This window comes from Carassius carassius, chromosome 3, assembly GCF_963082965.1.
Source record: "Carassius carassius chromosome 3, fCarCar2.1, whole genome shotgun sequence".
NCBI classification, from domain to species: Eukaryota; Metazoa; Chordata; class Actinopteri; order Cypriniformes; family Cyprinidae; genus Carassius; species Carassius carassius.
The window spans coordinates 18,603,132-18,621,625 of record NC_081757.1 but is presented as its reverse complement, the minus strand read 5'-3'; the positions used below and the strand labels follow the sequence as shown (position 1 = coordinate 18,621,625).

The following is an 18,494-nucleotide window of genomic DNA, read 5'->3' as shown; positions in this document are numbered from 1 at the left end:
TCTGTGCAGATTAATTCGCTATTTTTCTTTATCTAAGCTAAACTACTTGATTGCTTACACTAAAGTTATAAAGTTTTAGGTCATTCGGTTTTATCAGATAAAATGAATAACCTTTAATGCAGTGTGTAACACAGCTCTATGTGAATGAAAACATCCTGCAAAGTTTTAAATCTGAAAGTGCACCGTGTATAAAGTTATTGCCTCACAAAATAAAGAGTCGACTCTGAATCATTGAAACGAGTCGTTTTTAAAACGAATCCCAAGCCGTTTCATGTTGACGTCAACATGAAACATTAGCATATTGCCCGCCCACTTGTTGATCTTGTTCTGAATGAAAATGCAAACTCATTCTTTACCACTATGTGCCGCTTCTGGAGCGGTAAAATAGCTGTTTCCCCGGTAACTCCATAGACAGTAAAATAAATAAAATGGGTGCCCTAAGCAGGATTGTATTGTTGTGCACCCATTCCTCAAATATGATGATGATGAGAAAAAATAAATAAATACTATAGGGGTGAAAATAGAACTTTAATAAAATAAAAAAGTAAATAAATTAATACATTTGTAATATTTAACTTAATTAACTTTATTATGACTCTGATTTATTTTATAGTCAAGCATTCAGAAATCATGAAAAAGAAAATTAAGTAGTTTTACTATGATAAAACCATGGCTTACTTTGTAAGGGTTGTGATATATACATGTTATATATGTATATACATTATATATATATATATATATATATATATATATATATATATATATATATATATATATATATATATATATATATATATATATAATGTCTGTCTGTGTGTGTGTGTGTGTGTGTGTGTGTGTGTGTGTGTGTGTGTGTGTGTGTGTTTGTTGTTGTTGTTGAAGAAGAAATTATAAAGGATAACAGAAAGCTGGCCAAAAATGAAAGATTAAGTGAATATTTGAATTAAATATTTGACCAATAACCTAAACAAGGATTTGATACTCCTGTAAGTGTTACAGCAACAATTACCAGGCCTTTGGCTCCTTTTGCAGGCATTTGTAATAAAAAAGTAGGAATTATATAATTATTACTACATTATTATAATGTACTAATAAAATTCATAATGTAGGCTAATACAAAATAAACAATTTATGTACATAACATGTTATGTACATAAATTGTTTATTTTGTATTAGCCTACATTATGAATTTTAACAGTGTTATTAACCAATCATTATTGCCTCATTTTTTTATATAATGAATTTTAAGTCATTTTAAAGGCTATTGATGGCTTAGGTCTGTTCTTACAGCAACGACGACAACAACAAAATATTACAGTATATTAAAACTTCTTTGTAAATTATTATTTGAAGTAACAAAACCATGGTTAATTTGCAGTTACCATAGCTACAAGAACGATTCTTTTAGATGAACAATTACAGGTGTTTGTATGACTGTAAAAAATGAGAAGAAACACATTGAGTGATGTTTTAAAGTATTGCTGCTGGTCTTCTTCACTGTGCACGAGCCAACATCTGAATCACAATAATACGCTCCTACCTCCAAACCAAGCCAATTTGCATTCACAAATCTAGTAAACAATTAAAGCCAAGTTGGTCCAACAATTTTTAAACCAACAAACAATTACAAGGTGATTAATGAAATGGCCTCTATTTTAGGTTCTGCTTAGGCAGTAAATGAGAGAAAATTATGACAAAAAAAAACAAAAAACAGATGAAACCCCCTCCTCGATTCACAGGTTCCTGAGAGAAGATTCAGAAGAGGGAGTACAGACAGATCTCAAACACCATATGGGAAGATTCATTCTTAATACTATTAAAGATTAGACATGGGCTCCCCTGAAGGAGTTTATCTGTAACAAGATCAAATACGCTTGGTTTTGATTTATGGCTTATTTTGTGGTGGAACTTCAGATAGAGAAAACAGATGACTGGATGCTGACCATTTGACATCCCATATCTCCCATGCAGAGTAATGCGATTTCTATCGGACCAGCTTTCAAATGCAGTGCGTTTTTGGACCCACAGGGTGGCACCATAGACAGTAAAAGAAACTCCCATCTTTTCGACGGCACTTTTATCACGACTGTCTGTTATGCTTTACGGCAGTGGCTAACACATCCACATGGTCGCTCGTGTTGTGAGTCTACTGGAGTTTTAAAACAGCTCGGAATTGGTATTTAACTTCAAGTGCAGTCCAAACACATCAAAACATGGGAAAGACTAAAAACAACAAGTTCAAACGGCCATCGTTTTCTCCCGATGGTCTTTCAGCTACTCCTGTTAAACAGACTGTTGAAGAATCAGAAGATGAAGACTCTCCGGCGGCGGAGCTGCTCGAGAAAGTAAGGCGCCGTGGCTCTCACAACTCCGCAGACTTGTAGTAAATTATGTTTATGGACCGGAGTATCTGCAAATACTGACATAAAACCGATATTTGCGAAACCGCTAAATATGTCGTGTGTAATGCCTGTGTCAGCCCTTTTCACTGATGGCGTGTTGAATAAATGAAGCCAGTCAGCAGACCTTTACGGCTTAACAGACTGGTGCAGCTGTCAAGCAAGTGGGATTCGGAAGAACAAGCCAGTATTTCTTAATTTTCAAATACATGTCCATTAACACTTGACTCTCCTTCTGTGTGTGTGTGTGTGTGTGTGTGTGTGTGTGTGTGTGTTTAGCTGCAGAGTCCCTCAGCTGATGTGCGCGAGTACTCGTGTGCCAGTATCTCTCGTGTTGTGCAGCAGACTCAGACGATCCCAGGATTCCTCCAAAGAGATGCAGTCAGGAAAATAGGACCTTTACTGCTGGACCGCAGCCTGGCGGTGAGAGAGACTGCTGCTGGAGCACTCAGGTACACACACACACACACACACACACACATACACACACACACTTTCAGGTGAGTCTGACATGGTAAACCTGAGGTGTAGTAGATATCCAGCTAACTTACCAAGGCAATGACAGACACACAAAAACTCTGTCATGCAGACTTCGCATTTATTCCATAGATAAGACAAGCAGTAGTTCTATATATTTTAATTTCATAATTTCCCTCTGGAGTAGTTTGGCTTTTGAACAGCTTAATGTTTTACATTTTTGCTGTCATTATTTTGCTGACACAGCTCTCTGGTATAAGACTCCTCTGCTTTGGGGTTTGTTTGGTAAAATTACCCTTCATTTTCATCTTTGTGTGTGCTACAGGAATCTTAGTGCCTGTGGAGGCCCTGAAGTGTGTGAGGACATGGTGAGACAGGATGTGCTGACGCCTCTGTCTGCTCTCCTGAGGGAGGTACGAATGCTGGATCAGTCTTTAACTAGATTTTTCAACTTGATGTTTAAAATGATTAAAGGGGAGGTCACGCTAGACATTGAGCACAACATTTCTTTTCATGTTCTTGTCATTTTTTTAAAACATAAATTCAACATATACCTAGTTATAATAAATCCAAAATGTAAAAATATACAATCCACTTTTCTGTAACGCTGCAAGCCTGTTGCTTTAAAGTTTGTGTTTTTAATTTCATCTCGTGCTGTGATGCATCAATCTTTTATTGGTCTTAATTGGTATTCATTGATATGAATTTGGGGGGTAGAGTTCTGTTTGGAATGAAGTGAAATGTGAAACAGTTTGCACTTCTGGACTCCTCCTGTACTTAAATGCATATTAATGGAAGTCAATGGAATGAGTGTAGTGTGACCAACCTTTAAAACAGATTTTATTGCATTGATGGAGATTTTAGTCAGTCCAATTAAATTATGATGGTTGTACTTCTCATTCACTTGCAAATAGTCTTAAAAAACTAAAGGAACAGGATTGTGGATCATGATCCTGCCTAAAATTTTTTTTTTTTTGCCATATCGCCCACCCATGGTGAGAAAGAGAAAGCTCTATTTGACAAGAGTCTCTTGTGTGTTTTTGTGGAGAGCAGTGCTGTGCTGGTTTTGACGTGAGCTCCTCTTCTACTGTGAAAGGACAGAAACACACGGTGGAAGGTGTCGCCAATGAGGCTGTGAACTTGCTTTGGAACCTCTGGTAAGATTGAACTCAAACTGACTTCATGGTCACTGGGAAAACCAATTACCGTATTTTCCGGACTGTAAGTCGCACTTTTTTTCATAGTTTGGCTGGTCCTGCGACTTATAGTCAGGTGCGACTTATTTATCAAAATTAATTTAACATGAACCGAGAGAAAACATTACCATCTACAGCCGCCAGAGGGCGCTCTATGCTGCCCAGTGCTCCTGTAGCCTACACTGAAAACATAGAGCGCCCTCTCGCGGCTGTAGACAGTAATGTTTTCTCTTGGTTCTCTTTCAAGCATACGTTTCGGTGTCTCACTATGGGATACGCCCCTTCCGCGTATTCCTCAGAAGCCCAATTCCATTACACCAGCCCCAATTGGCTGGCAGACATGACGTTGCGTCAGGGAGTGGCTCCCTCCTCTCAGTATAAAAGGAGCGACGCAACGTCATTACGACATTCAAAAACCTCTTCTTGCTTCGAACCAGAAGCCTACCCAACTCTGTTAGCTATCAACTAGTCTCCACGTTGGTTGCTGGATAATCATTCTGGTACTGTGCGTATAGACGATCTGTTGGCCACCACGCCGCTTTCGCCTACCCCTCAATCGGCATTCCAGCTCATTGCCAGTGTCATTCAGTACCGCGACTATGGCTGCAGCAATGCAGACTACCATAGCTAGCAAGGGAGATCCGCGGCTTTGCTCCGGCCCTTGCTCCACTCTGGGAGAAAGGCATTCGTCTCGTTTCTTACATAGACGACTGGCTGGTGACAGCTCAATCAGAGCACAAAGTGAGAGATCACACAGCCATGCTCCTAGAACATCTACAAAAACTGGGATTAAAATTAAACACCAGAAAGAGTGTTTTAGTTCTCAGGCAGTCAGTAATGTATCTGGGGTTGTTACTGGACTCAGTGACATTCAGAGCGCGACTGTTGGAGGAGAGAGTAATACATTTTACGAAATGCCTGGCCGAATTTCGGAAAGGGAACAATGTTTCTTTTCGCACATGCCTCAGACTATTAGGTCTGATGGCCTCCGCTCTAATAGTCATCCCCATAGTCAGACTATTAAGAGAGATTTTCAACGCTGGGTAGCTCGTCTGAGACTAGACCCGTTACGGCATTCCCGGAGGAGAGTGAGAGTGACGTCAGCAGCAGTCTTGGCACTGCGTCACTGGCGGCGCCCGTGCTTTCTGGTACAAGGGGTGCCGATGGGCGTTGTCCAGACCAGGAAGGTCATAACGACGGACGCGTCATTGTCCGGCTGGGGGAGCATTCACGAGGGCAGGGCAGTGAATGGGAGATAGAGTCCCCATCTGAGCCACTGTCACATAAACTACTTGGAAATGCTGGCCGTCTTTCTAACGTTGAAGCATTTTCTTCCTTTTCTGAAAGTACATCGTTCTCGTGAGAATGGACAACACTACTGTTGTGGCATACATAAACAGACGGGAGGTCTCAGATCACTCCCTTTACACATGTTGGCACGCAAACTGATTTTGTGGAGCAGTGCCAGTCTTTTATCCCTGAGAGCGACACACGTACAAGTCATCATGAACCGGGGTGCAGATCTGCTGTCCAGGGGAAATCCCCTTTATGGAGAGTGGAAGCTGAACACGGAAGTGATTGGTCAAATTTGGAGCATATTTGGCAGACCGACAGTGAATCTGTTCGCGTCGCAGGACAATGCTCAATGCCCTCTGTTCTTCTCTCTGAAGGATCAGAGCGTGCCTCTGGGAATAGACGCACTGGCGCACGAGTGGCCTCGCATTCTCCTATACGCGTTCCCACCGATTGCGTTGATATCTCCAGCCCTTCACAGAGTGAGGGAGGAGGGCCTGAGAATGATACTGGTAGCTCCGCAGTGGCCAGGGAAATTTTGGCTGGCGGAGATCATACATATGCTGTACGCAGAGCCATGGTCCCTGCCACTGCGCAGGGATCTGCTGTCACAGGCGGGAGGGGAGATATTTAATCCTCATCCAGAGCGCCTGGCACTGTGGGCATGGCCAGTGAGTGGTTAAATATGAATGCGGCTGGTCTGCCAGACAGTATTATTAGAGCTATACAGAATACTAGGGCCCTGTCCACTTGTTCACTCTATGAATGTAAATGTGTTTGAGCGTTGGTGCGCGGCTAGACACGTAATTCCCTTTCATTGTTAAGTTGCAGTGATTCTATCATTTCTGCAGGTTATGATAGATCAGGATAAAGCATTCTCGACAATAAAGGTGTTTCTGGCCGCTATATCTGCCTGTCATGTAGGTTTTGACAACAAAACTGTGGGGTAGCACCCGTTGATGTGCCGGTTTATGAAGGGTGCGCGTTGTGCTTTGCCAGTCTCAAAACCGATCTTTCCGTCATGGGATCTGGTTCTCGTGCTTGATGCGCTTTCAGTGACTCCATATGAGCCACTGTACAAAGCTGACCTGAAATTATTGTCATTTAAGGCAGCACTAATGTTATCTTTGGCTTCAGCGAAGCGCGTAAGTGAAATTCATGCACTTTCTGTGAATTCAGCGTGTACGCAGTTTATGCCAGGGGACGCAGGGGTATTTTTTAAACCTAATCCTGCTTTTATGCCCAAAGTGGTCAATTCTATTGTTCCTCTCAAGTTAAGAGCCTTTAACCCACCGCCTTTTGCTTCAGCAGAACAGCAAAGGCTGAATACATTATGTCCGGTGCGTGCTTTACGCATTTACATGGAGAGGACTAAAGGGTTCAGAGAGAGTGATCCGCTGTTGGTGTCTTGGATGAAGCCGCATATGGGGAAGCCGATTACTAAACCGCGTTTATCCCACTGGATAGTGGAGACAATTTCTCTTGCATATTCCAATATGGGTCTTACGCCTCCGTCTGGTTTACGTGCTCATTCAACAAGAGGATTGTCGATGACATGGGCCCTCTTCAAAGGAGTTACGTTACAAGATATTTGTGATGCGGCGAGTTGGTCCTCACCGCACACATTTGCGAGGTTCTATAAACTGGATGTTACAGCTCAAACGTTTGCACATGCCGTTTTGAGCGTAGGATCTTAAGTGTTAATCAGCCCAGTAATAGTTCATTGGTTGGCAGGAGACTTCGAGACAGGCTATCTGGCAATACGGGAGTTAGGATATCCCATAGTGAGACACCAAAACGTATGCTTGAAAGAGAACAATAGGTTACTTGCGTAACCCCGGTTCTCTGTTAGCATTAAGTGAGGTGTCTCACCAGATCACCCTTCTTGCTGTGTGAAGCGAGGAAGAGGTGTGCTTGTTTTGAATGTCGTAATGATGTTGCGTCGCTCCTTTTATACTGAGAGGAGGGAGCCACTCCCTGACGCAACGTCTTGTCTGCCAGCCAATTGGGGCTGGCGTATCCCATAGTGAGACACCTCACTTAATGCTATCAGAGAACCGGGGTTACGCAAGTAACCTATTGTTCTAAATGAATGCGACTTATAGTCCAGTGCGACTTATGTTTTTTCCCCTCTTCTTCACGTATTTTTGTACTAATGCGACTTATACTTAGGTGCGACTGATAGTCCAAAAAATATGGTAGCCAAATTGATCAAACTAACACATTTACGTTTACACTTAAGTGTATTTACAAATGTCTCAAATGCCTAGAAGTGTCTTAAGTGTTTCCTGTGATCACTTGATAGCACATCATCATACTTTATATATAGTCACTAGTTTGCAGGCTGAAGATTAGGCCAAAATATGAGACTAATCTCATTAAAAGTCATTAAGCACAACATTTAGTGATGCAATTTTTAAATACCACATGTAATATACTTACAATTTACATTTATGCATTTAGAAGATGCTTTTATCCAAAGCGACTTACAGTGCATTCAGTGATTTTAATTTTATTTTTACCAGTATGTGTGTTCCCTGGGAATTGAACCCACAACCTTTTGCGCTGCTAACGCAATGCTCTAAAAATAAGGGTTGAAGGGTTGTGTCTTAAACAGTCAAAATGTGTTGAATCAGATGACATAGTTGTTTGTCATGTATGATTTGTTTTTCTGTGGCTATGTAGTGAGAGCAGCAGCACAGCTGTGTCAGTGTTTAACAAGACTGGACTTCTAGATGTTCTTCTACACTGTCTGCAGAGACACTCTCAGAACATGGAGCTGGCAATATCAGCAGGTGCCACTCGTTCCAGATTAACATATATATACACTAAGGAAATGCTTATTCAACAAGGATACATGAAATTGGTCAAAATGATAAAGACATTGGCACATTTGTAATGTTACAAAAGTTTCTGTTTGAAATATATATTATTTGAACGTTCTATTCATCAAAGTATCCTTAATCATATTAGAACTGTTTTCAACATCGACAATAATCAGAAATGTTTCTTGCGCACCAAGAAGTGACTCTGAAGACTGGAATAATGATGCTGAAAATTCAGCTTTATCTTCACTGGAATAAATTATATTTGAAGGTTTTTTTATTTATTTATTTATTTTTTATTGAAAACAGTCATTTTCAATTGTTATGATATTTTGCAACATTAATATATTTTTTTTAATCCAATAAATGAATGTAAAAGAATGCAAGAGTATACTTGCTTCAAAAACATAAAAAAAACCCACATTATATTCCCAAGCTTTCAAACAGTAGTGCGTATATATATATACACTTTTTTTATCCTCTCACTTTTATTTGGGTAATTGTTGTTGTTTGTTTATGTTGTTTTCTGTGTAGCCCACTGCTTGCACACAGTAACAGAAGAGAACGCAGAGCTCATGCGCAGTGTGAATGCAGCGGTGTTTGGGGTCTTGGAAAACATTCTGTTCTCCACACACACCAGTCTGGAATACACTCTCCTGCGAACGCTGGCTGCAGGTAAAAGAACGCATGACACTGATTGTGTAGTAAAAATATTGACTAAAGGCCTTGGTAAAAAGAACATCATTGATCGTAAATCAACATATTGGAATGATTTCTGAAGGATTATGTGACACTGAAGACTGGAGTAAAGTGTGATGAAAAATATATTCTCACACACACATTACATAAATCTTATCTATATGTCTAAATAAAAATAGACTATAGATATACAGTAAATTATTCAAAGTAACTAGTAACTAACTACTTGAGTACAGTTTTTGGGTACTCTACCCACCTCTGCCTATGATATTGCTGTCATTGCTGGTGTGATATGCTTATCATATGATAGAAATAAAAGACAAAAATGCCCCAGTGTCTTGAATTTTAGGGCATACCTGCATTTATAGAGTTGTTGCAATGCATCATATTTGTCAACAGTCAACTGTATGAATTGTAAGATGACATACATGTTTGGGGGCAGGGCCAGTGCATTAACTGAATTAAAATATTTTAATTGCGTTATTGCGTGTAACTGACAGCCCTAACTTATATGTGTGTGTGTTTCGTCATATGTGTTCGGTTTCCCTCTGTCTTTCAGGCTCTTTATGGAATCTGAAGAGCAGTCTGTCTTCAGCACAGCAGTCTCAGACGTTGACCGCGCTGGCCACCAATCTCTCACACAGCCTCAGTCTGGACGCGGGAGAGCTCATCCCAGAGCTGTGGCGTGCAGAGTCTGCCCGTCTGTCCAAAGAGACCACATCTGCAGCAGACGAACGGCTCGCAGGTCCCGAGGCCGAAGAGATGGAGGAGGACGTGAGAGATGAGAAGATGAATGGAAGAAAGCCTAATGGACTAATATCAAAAACAAGAAATGACATCTCAGATCTGTTGCCTGTAAGTTTAAAGCTATTGTTTTAAGTGGAAAAAATGTTTTAAACATTTTGCATTTAGTGAAAATTTGTTTTAAAGCTGAAGATTCTGCGACCATTTACTCAACTCTCGTGTGATTCCAGAACAAAGTGATGGTGATTAAACTATGATATTTTTTGGGTGCTTTATCTAAAAACATTAACAACTAAACAAATGAGCCACTTATATTATTATGATAGGTTAGTGTGTGTGTATGGAGATCATAGATGCATCTTAAAGACTGTCTCCACTATACTACTTGATGTGAAGGCTATTCTCCTTCAAACCCTGTCCACCCCAGTGATGGCACATCTGTCCCTCAGAGCCAGATGGTTCTCACTCTCTCTAAATACAGAGTGACTCCCCACTTAAATATGAGTGTGCAGGGCTGCTGTAACCTCTCCAAGCCCCTGTCCAACCAACCCATAGGGTGTCCTGAACATTGTCCTCTTTGAAAGTTCAGGGTGAAATTTGATCCAGAGCCTCAAATCTGTGACCCTGTTTACATCTTGAACCAAAGCAAACCATGTTTCAAATCTCCGTGTTGTTGTGAATGCTCTTAATTATTTTATTTAATGTTTCCAAATGAAGTCTTGTTATCAGTATTGAGTTAAAATATCAGTTTAACCATCACTGTATGTGCAAAAATGACCCCAACAATTACTTCTGTGCTTTTGCTGTGTGTCTCTGGGTTTTAAGAGAGACAGACTGGAGTTGAGAGAGGCCAAAGCACTACTGTCAGCACAGCAGACATCGCTGGAAATCATCGTCAACATGTACTGTTCTGATGGTGAGTTTGTGTGTGTGTGTGTTTATAGGCCAGCAGGGAAGACGAGACTGATTTTCCTGCTTATGTGCGAAATTAGAGGAATGATTTCTGTGTTTGTGTCAGAGAAGACAAGACAGAGGTAATGTGACGAGATATCCACTGTGTGTGTGTGTGTGTGTTTGTCTGTAGAGCCCTCAGATGATGAGTGGGAGGAGATGTCCAGCAGCGATGAGAGCGAGATGTGTGCTGATGGGATGTCAGACACTAATTCCAGTTTGTTCTCTCCTCTCTGTCTGTCTGCTGAACTTCACACAATCCTGCTCAACCACAACATACCTCAACAGGTAACACACATTATTACATAGTCAGCAAAACATACAGTGCCACAGATATTCATTTTATCCTGATGTTACAGACCCTTCTGGTTCAGTGGGGAGAACACAATTCTCACATGCTGTACTTCAGGTCACTTTGGGATCTTTGTAAAACTGTCTAAAATGGGAGTGTTATGGGCATATTTTGGCAGTTAAATGAGGACACTGGTTAGGCCTTGTGAAGGATTTATCTTGTGTTTGTAGATGGAGAGAGGGCACTGAAGTAGTCCATGACAAAAATGTGCTTGCTGATGTAATAATCTTGAGTTAGTAGACTACCGTTCTGGATTCTGGGGTCAGGATCTCATACTTTCATTTAGCAAGGGCACATTAAATTCATTTAAAAGTGACAGTCAAAATGTTAGAATGTTCCAGTTACGTTGATAAAGTTTACGTTATAAAATATTCTTGTTTCAAATAAATGCTTTGTTTTGAACTTTTGATTAATCAAAGAATTCTGCAGAAGTGCGTCGTGGTTTCCACAAAAATATTAACCTGCACAAGTGTGTGTGTGTTTTAAAAGCATGATTGTGATATCATTATATCACATGTGTTGTGATAAAATGACAGCGTTAACATGATCAAGGAATCAAGGGGATTATTATGAAATGGTAATAAATAATAGTGGAGTCTTTAGAATAAGTAGGAAAAACAGGCAATTTAATTCTTAGAGTAAAAGACAAGATGAAAAATTGCATACACAACTGAATTACATTATGAATGCTTTCGATGAAAAATATAATGGACCTCTGAGAAAATTCATTAGAAATGTATCCTATGACCCCTTGAAATAGACAAAGTTGGGTCAAAGGCACACTATTGGCGTTATATACTATATATTTGTAATAGACACTGTACACCTGTGTCATAGTGAAGTGTGTGTACTGAATTCACTTCACTGATTGATTTCTTACAGGTCTTGAAGAAGGCAGAGTTCCCCAGTGCTGCTGCCCTTGAGATCTGTCGCAAGGACCTTACCTGGAAATACCTCTTGAAAAAGTATTCATGACCTTTGTAGTGTTTATACAGAGCAGTGAAAACCCAAATCTTACAGTCTTTGATTCTTCTAGGATGCAGCGGGTGCAGTGTCGGGCATTGACGTGTCTCCATAATATCCTTTCCTCTATGGATACAGAATTTCTTGGTGGTGCTTCAGGGCTACAGGCAGTTGCTCAGCACCTCTCATCATTGGTCTTTAGTTCAGCAGGTAGATGTTTTGCTATTGCATAGGGCTGAATGATTTAATCAAATTTATTTTCACTTTTAACTTCTGAACACAAGATAATCAAGATAAATTGCTTATTGTGCCAGATTCCTTTTTGCTGTGATACTTCCACTTTGTCTTGTTGCAAGTCCAGCACATTCTTTTTCTCTTTCTTATATCAGCAGGCATTTTGCCATGTTAATTTAAATATAGAAAAATAATACCACAATAAACTAAATACCAATATAAAAAATTAATACCAAAATAAGCTAGATCAAATATGTTGTAGTGCACTATGAAAGAGCAATACTATATAATCGATCTTAATTATTTTAATTTATATATTTCTTCTGTGTATGTATATATTAGGGCTGGGCAAGTTAACGCATTATCATCACATTAACACATTTATTGATATATACACACACGCACACCAAATGTTGATTTAATTCATAAAATGGCATTATTTTTGACGGCATCCTCACTTTACAGCATTTTTACACAAGTGCCTAAAACTTTGCACAGTGCTGTAGCTTTGCAGGTTTCTTGAAGCATTTTGGAGACGTTGGCACAGTTCTTCTGGATTGAGTCTGTCTCTGTTATCTTTCTTCATGTTATTCCAGACAGTCTAGATGATGATGAGATCAGATCTCTGTGTGGCGCACTGGCTGCTGTCAGACTCCTTGTACAAACAAAATCTCACTGGATTATTACAATTAATGGCAAAAATAATGTTTGGAAATGTAAACTGATATTTACTACTGACACACTACAGCAAGATTGACATAACTGACTTAAAACCATTTTTGTTGGTGAAAATACTAGTGGCCTAAGACTTTTGCAGAGTACTATATATATTTATAATTTTTATTCATTTTTTTATATATATATATTTTGTTTTTAGTTTAAAATAAAAATATAATTACATTCAAGTAAATCCATTGATAAAAAAAACACCATTTCTTTATCTTTGATTTTTTTTCTTCTTTAAAGACAGTGATTAATGGTGTTTTTTTTTTTTTTTTTTTTTTTTTTAGATAAGGTTAGGTCTTTCTTGTCTTTTTTGTGGTTTTTCCACTTCCAGTGTGTCAAAAATGTTATCTCTTCTATGATTGTACATTAATTTCTAGAGGCATTAAAGAATGAGGAGTTCCTGGAGGCTGTGACCAGCGCTCTTCGTTCTTTACTACAGATCATGGCTAGCAAAAACATCCCTCAGGTGAGAACCACATTCATTCATTGTTTTTATGCTTTAGCGTAACATTATTTCAGGCTCTACTTGGTATTTTTTAACTATGTGTTTTATGGGTTTTATCCGGCAGTGTATGACTCCATACCAGCTTATGAGTTTTTGTGAGACTGCCTCCAGCTGTGAGCTGGTCAGCGTGAGAGTTAATGCTCTGGCCATTCTCGGTATCACAGGAAGCTCTCTTGCCAAAGAGAATAACACTACAGACTCTCTACAGGTAATGTAGGCGGTTGAGATGGGTCGGGTATTGGTAAACATAATGATCGCTCACCGATGTCAACGTTTTTTGTGCCTTTGAATCATGTAGTCATGTCACTCCGCAAGTAGTCCAATAATTTGTCACGATTGAAGTTCAAAGTGTACGCGCACCGTTCTGAATGCCACACACCCAACCATCTACTCACGGAGACACCCTTCGCTGCAGACTGTAGCGCGGTGACGTCACGTACGTACGTCATGTATGTACGTCACGTATGTGTACCGCACTTGTAATTTGCATTGAGTGATGACATAAGTTGTTTTTGCGTCGTGCGTGCATTAAAACGATGCGCATACTTAAAAGAAAACTCAAATAAAATTTTTAAGTATTAAAGAACATTAAGGTGTAAAAAAGACAGGGAAAACAACAGTGTTTAACGATGTTTCATTTGAGGTAATACGGAATTAAAGTTTATTCTGTAATATCTGTATAGTATCTTACTTACAATTTATTAACATTCTGTTGCAGAATGAATTCACTGTGAATATTGTAATATTACACTTCAATGGCACCTTATATTTCTTATTGAGCTAGTCAAAATCGTCGGCTCTAATAGTGCAGATGGTAAAGCATGTTGTTCACAATTTGATGCAATCAATCCGGTCCGAATCTGCCTTTTTTTCCCTACCTTTTCAAATTTCAAATCACATCAGAAAAGCATTTATTTTAAATAAAAACGAAGGAAATAATCAAACAGTTTTGAGGGAGGGCTTTATTGTCCTAATATGCTGGCATCCATTTAATAATTTGAATTAAAATGATAATTTACACTCAGTCATTATTGCATACTGTTTTATAATGTACTACAATACTGAGGTGCAAATAATTGCCACTATTTGCAATAAGTAATATAAATAGCAGAAAATCCTGCTATTTTAACATAGTGTAAATAGAATCTATAGCCATTTGCTCTAAGTGTAAATAGCCGCTGCCTTTCTTATTTTAATCTTTCCTTTGCTATGGTTCTTGTTTATCTATTTTTTAACTAGAAATTTGGACATTTTTCTTTTGCTTTGGCAATTCTGCATGTGAAACATTTAAGCCAGTAAAGTAGTTTTAAGTTCAGTTGACTACATACAGTATATTTTCAGTGTCTGCATCCCATTTTATGCAAGGTGCCTCCAAAAAAAAAAAAACATGACAGAGATCCTTTTTTTATTTATTTCAAAGAACAAAACAGAAAATATAATTGTATATACAAATATAGATTAAGACTATAGACATGACACAAGAAAAAAAAAATCTGAAATTCACCTCCATCACTGAAAAATTAATAAGTCAAGCAGTAGCCCTCAAATTCTTTGAATAGATAAAACCCACACAGGACTCTGCTCCTGCGATTCCTCACACAGCCAGGTGGACAGTCTTTAAATATCTCACTGCACCGGAGACACTGGGTCAGAGAAAATGACGCCCGAACACTCAGGTTGTATTGTTCAGACAATGCACTCCAGTTCACGACACCTAATTTACATAAAATAACAAACAATACTAAAGCAATATTAAATCATTTTGAAGAAAGGCAGAAGAGCCATACAAGGAAAATATTTTAAATTTATTTTTAAATATATTATAGCATGGTGTTAGAAAAAGTGTTATTTGCTTTGTCTGTAAACTACCTAAATGATTTAATTTACCAGCATTAACATGAACTAAATTAATACATTTTGTCAAGTCAAAATTTAGGTTGGCTTGGCTTGAGAAAGCATGGCCTGAAAGTTTGAAGTTTTTGTCAATTTAAAAATGTTACAGTTGAGGGCTATACAGTCTGTCAGAGAAAGAAAAACAGATAGTTACAGTACTCTAGCCACATGAAGTGAGTCTCTTCTCTGAATTTCTTCTCACTGACAATGTCCCCAAAAAGTCATATTAAGATATATGAAGGTCAATTTAAGAGGTAACACTTTGCAATAAGGTGTCATTGGTAAACACTAGATAATGTATTAATTAACATGAACTAACAATGAACAATACATGCGTTACAGTATCTATTAATCTTTGATAATGTTAATGAAAAAGATGACAAATATGATATTTTTTTTGCAATGCATGCAACCATCAATGGCATTACTTACATTTATAAAGTATTTCTGCTCTAATTTAATACATCTTTAATGGTTCATTTTAGGCGAAATAAGACTTTGAAAGACCAGCATTCGAATACTATATCATAAAACAAGTCATAAGTGTTTGAAATCGCACACATTTGCAATGGCACTCTCTATGATTATGACCAAAGCATTATTACAATTAAAAGCAATTTTAAACGCAAATTTTTAAAGTGGAAGTGAATGAACCTGGATATGCGCATTAATGACAGTCAGTACGGCGCACAATCGTATTTACGGTAAATACATATACGTTACTGCGCATGCGCGGTAAACACACGTCACGTACATACGTGACGTCGCCGCGCTACAGTCTGCAGCGAGGAGTACTTGTACTCACGTGAACAGCTTCAGTTGACTGACGAAGACCGTGAACACGGGTGATTCATGTAAGCTAATCCAATATATTGTCTTTAATTTTTATATGCAGGTCTAGTAAAATTTGACCAATCAATTGATCACTTTTGTCATGATTCCATAACATTAATGTTAAACGATTCTGGGCTAACTTAGCAAAGTAACGCCATGTTGGTTATTGCTTGCTTCTAGCTAGAAAGTTTAGCAGCTTCTACAAGGCTCGAAATTGCCAACATTTTTGTCGCATATGCTCCTGAAATTTAATCTGTGCGACCTAAAAATATATTTGGGAGTAACGTTATATGCGCGGAGCATATGAGCATATCTGTCCACTAATGACTCGTCCGATTTGCGAACTAATGACTCCTTTGAACCGATTCACTTTAATGAATGCTTAAATCTGATCTGGGTCGAGTTTCCCGATAACGATGTATCTTAGCTCTGAAGAGCGCTCTCAATGTGCAAGGTTATAAACGCTCGCCGCAATTCCACACGCTTTTCCCAAAAACTTTACTTGACATGAACGCGTTCTAAGTGCTACTTAAGAGTCGCTGTCCATTTGCGAAATTCGTGCTGAAATATAACCTATGGAATCGTATTCTGAACGTTCAACCTAATAATCGTCTTCTGTTGTGAATTAGCAATCATAGAAGTCTATAATAAAGCACTGACAAAATGGCTGAACAAAAACAGAAGAAAAGATACCTTTCAAAAATATAGAGGCAAATAAAGATGTTATTTTTAATAGATTTAAAGGACACCATAGAAATAAGGGAAAAAAAAATCTGGGAGGACAAGAAATGCCCAATAAATGGCTAGTTTTCGTGCACGTCAGCAGCAAGTTATTGACAGATTTTTTTGGATTTCATCCCTATTTTGCCCAGTCTTTGAAGCATATTTCCCACATTACTACTTGTATGATTTTTTTTTTTGTTCAATCATTTCATTTAGATGTGTATTTAAAATTTTCTTCCCTTTTTTAATTATTTAATTTATAAATTCATTTAAACAAAAAACAAGTACAATATTTTTTTATTAATTTATTATTATACTATATAAATTATGTCACTGTATGCGTGTAGTGGGGGGGGGTGGAAGTGCACCGTATAGTTTCCTGCTTTTTTGTCCTTTGTCGATCACACCTATGATATTTATATTTATCAAATGCTGTAGTATTTTATGACTTAGTACTTAAAAACAAATATTTGTATTTACAAATTAATTGTATAATGAAATGTATTTTATATTAACTTGTATTAATAGCTTTGTTTTTACGGTATATTTGTCACTGCATAGCTTTGGTCAGTTGTTCAGCTAACTTTATTTTCTTTTTGCAGTTAATTGGAAATGCATTACTGAATATCGCAATGAAGGACTCAAACCTGATAGTGTGCGGGGAAGCGCTGGATGCCCTCTTCGATGTGTTTGCAGATGGCGATGAAGCAGAGAAAGCTGGAACAAATATTAACCTGCTTTCGTCTCTTAAAGCACTTCAGCCAGGGTTTAGGGCTAAGGTTTGTTTAAAGCCAACAAGAGATATCACCACATATACGAATAAACTCATGCATCACATTCACACACCCGAACAGTAATATTACATCAGACACTCAAATGCAACATCTCACACCTCCAAATGCATGTTCAGGCTTGAGCTCAAGGTTCAAGCAAAAAAAATGTTGACTTCTGAGACTGAGATCTGTTGCTTAAGCACTGTCTCAGTCTCACACAAAGACCATCTACAGAAAAGCACACTCAAATCCAGCTGAACAGATCTGTCTTGGCTGATCTAAAATGTTCCACTTTAAAACTTTAATTTTAAGTACTTTTTCAACTGCTTTTATAAATTCACAGTCTGAACATTCGCAGCACAGCCATTGCCAGATCTCTGTATTCTAGTATGTTCCTAGGCCTTTAGATGGCAGGCTTTTCACAGTTTGACCTTTTGTTCCCTCACAGCTGCGAAAAGAAGGCAAAGGAAAATACAGCCCTGATCAGCTTTGTGTTCTGGACAACATGAGGATCAACCTAAAGAGATTCATCAGCTACTTGGAGAACCTGCAGAGAAAATGAGATTTCAGAGATCAGTAGCACATATTCTCTGTAAACATCTCCCCTTGTTTTATTTAGCATTTTCTGTCCATACTCCTCTCTGGTTTTATTTTGGTTTTATTGTAATGTGAGAGTGTTTATGTGTGGAAATTAAGATTTAAAAAAAAAAGTTTGTTAAACCAAACATTATATAAGTGCTTTAATTAAAGCATAAACTATTGTAATGGTCTCTTGTTGTTATATATAAGTATGAGGATAATCAGTAGTGTCTGTGTTTTTATGTATCCATCAGATTTCTGCATTTAAACTGAAAAGTGGGAGTTAAACAATATCATTCAGTCTCATAACAGATTGCCCTTTACCCCT

At 38.3% G+C, this 18,494-nt stretch overlaps 1 protein-coding gene and 1 pseudogene across 1 annotated transcript; both read left to right on the top strand.

Moving 5' to 3' along the window:
- Positions 1–2,073: 2,073 nt before the first annotated feature.
- Positions 2,074–18,343, top strand: heatr3 (HEAT repeat containing 3). The gene is made up of 15 exons (XM_059532151.1): positions 2,074–2,345; positions 2,679–2,851; positions 3,202–3,289; positions 3,930–4,033; positions 8,051–8,160; positions 8,725–8,865; positions 9,449–9,744; positions 10,459–10,549; positions 10,718–10,872; positions 11,819–11,901; positions 11,973–12,109; positions 13,237–13,325; positions 13,429–13,572; positions 17,417–17,593; positions 18,036–18,343. Exons 1-15 carry the CDS (start codon positions 2,214–2,216, stop codon positions 18,147–18,149), a joined length of 2,034 nt encoding a protein of 677 aa, XP_059388134.1. The 5' UTR covers positions 2,074–2,213; the 3' UTR covers positions 18,150–18,343.
- LOC132128074 (uncharacterized) lies at positions 5,032–7,126 on the top strand (annotated as a pseudogene).
- Positions 18,344–18,494: the final 151 nt, after the last annotated feature.

Coding starts and splice junctions, on each gene's coding strand:
- heatr3 (XM_059532151.1), top strand. CDS start 2,214: ATGGGAAAGACTAAAAACAACAAGTTCAAACGGCCATCGTTTTCTCCC. Junction 2,346..2,678: donor CGGCGGAGCTGCTCGAGAAA/GTAAGGCGCCGT, acceptor GTGTGTGTTTAG/CTGCAGAGTCCCTCAGCTGA. Junction 8,866..9,448: donor CCTGCGAACGCTGGCTGCAG/GTAAAAGAACGC, acceptor TCTGTCTTTCAG/GCTCTTTATGGAATCTGAAG.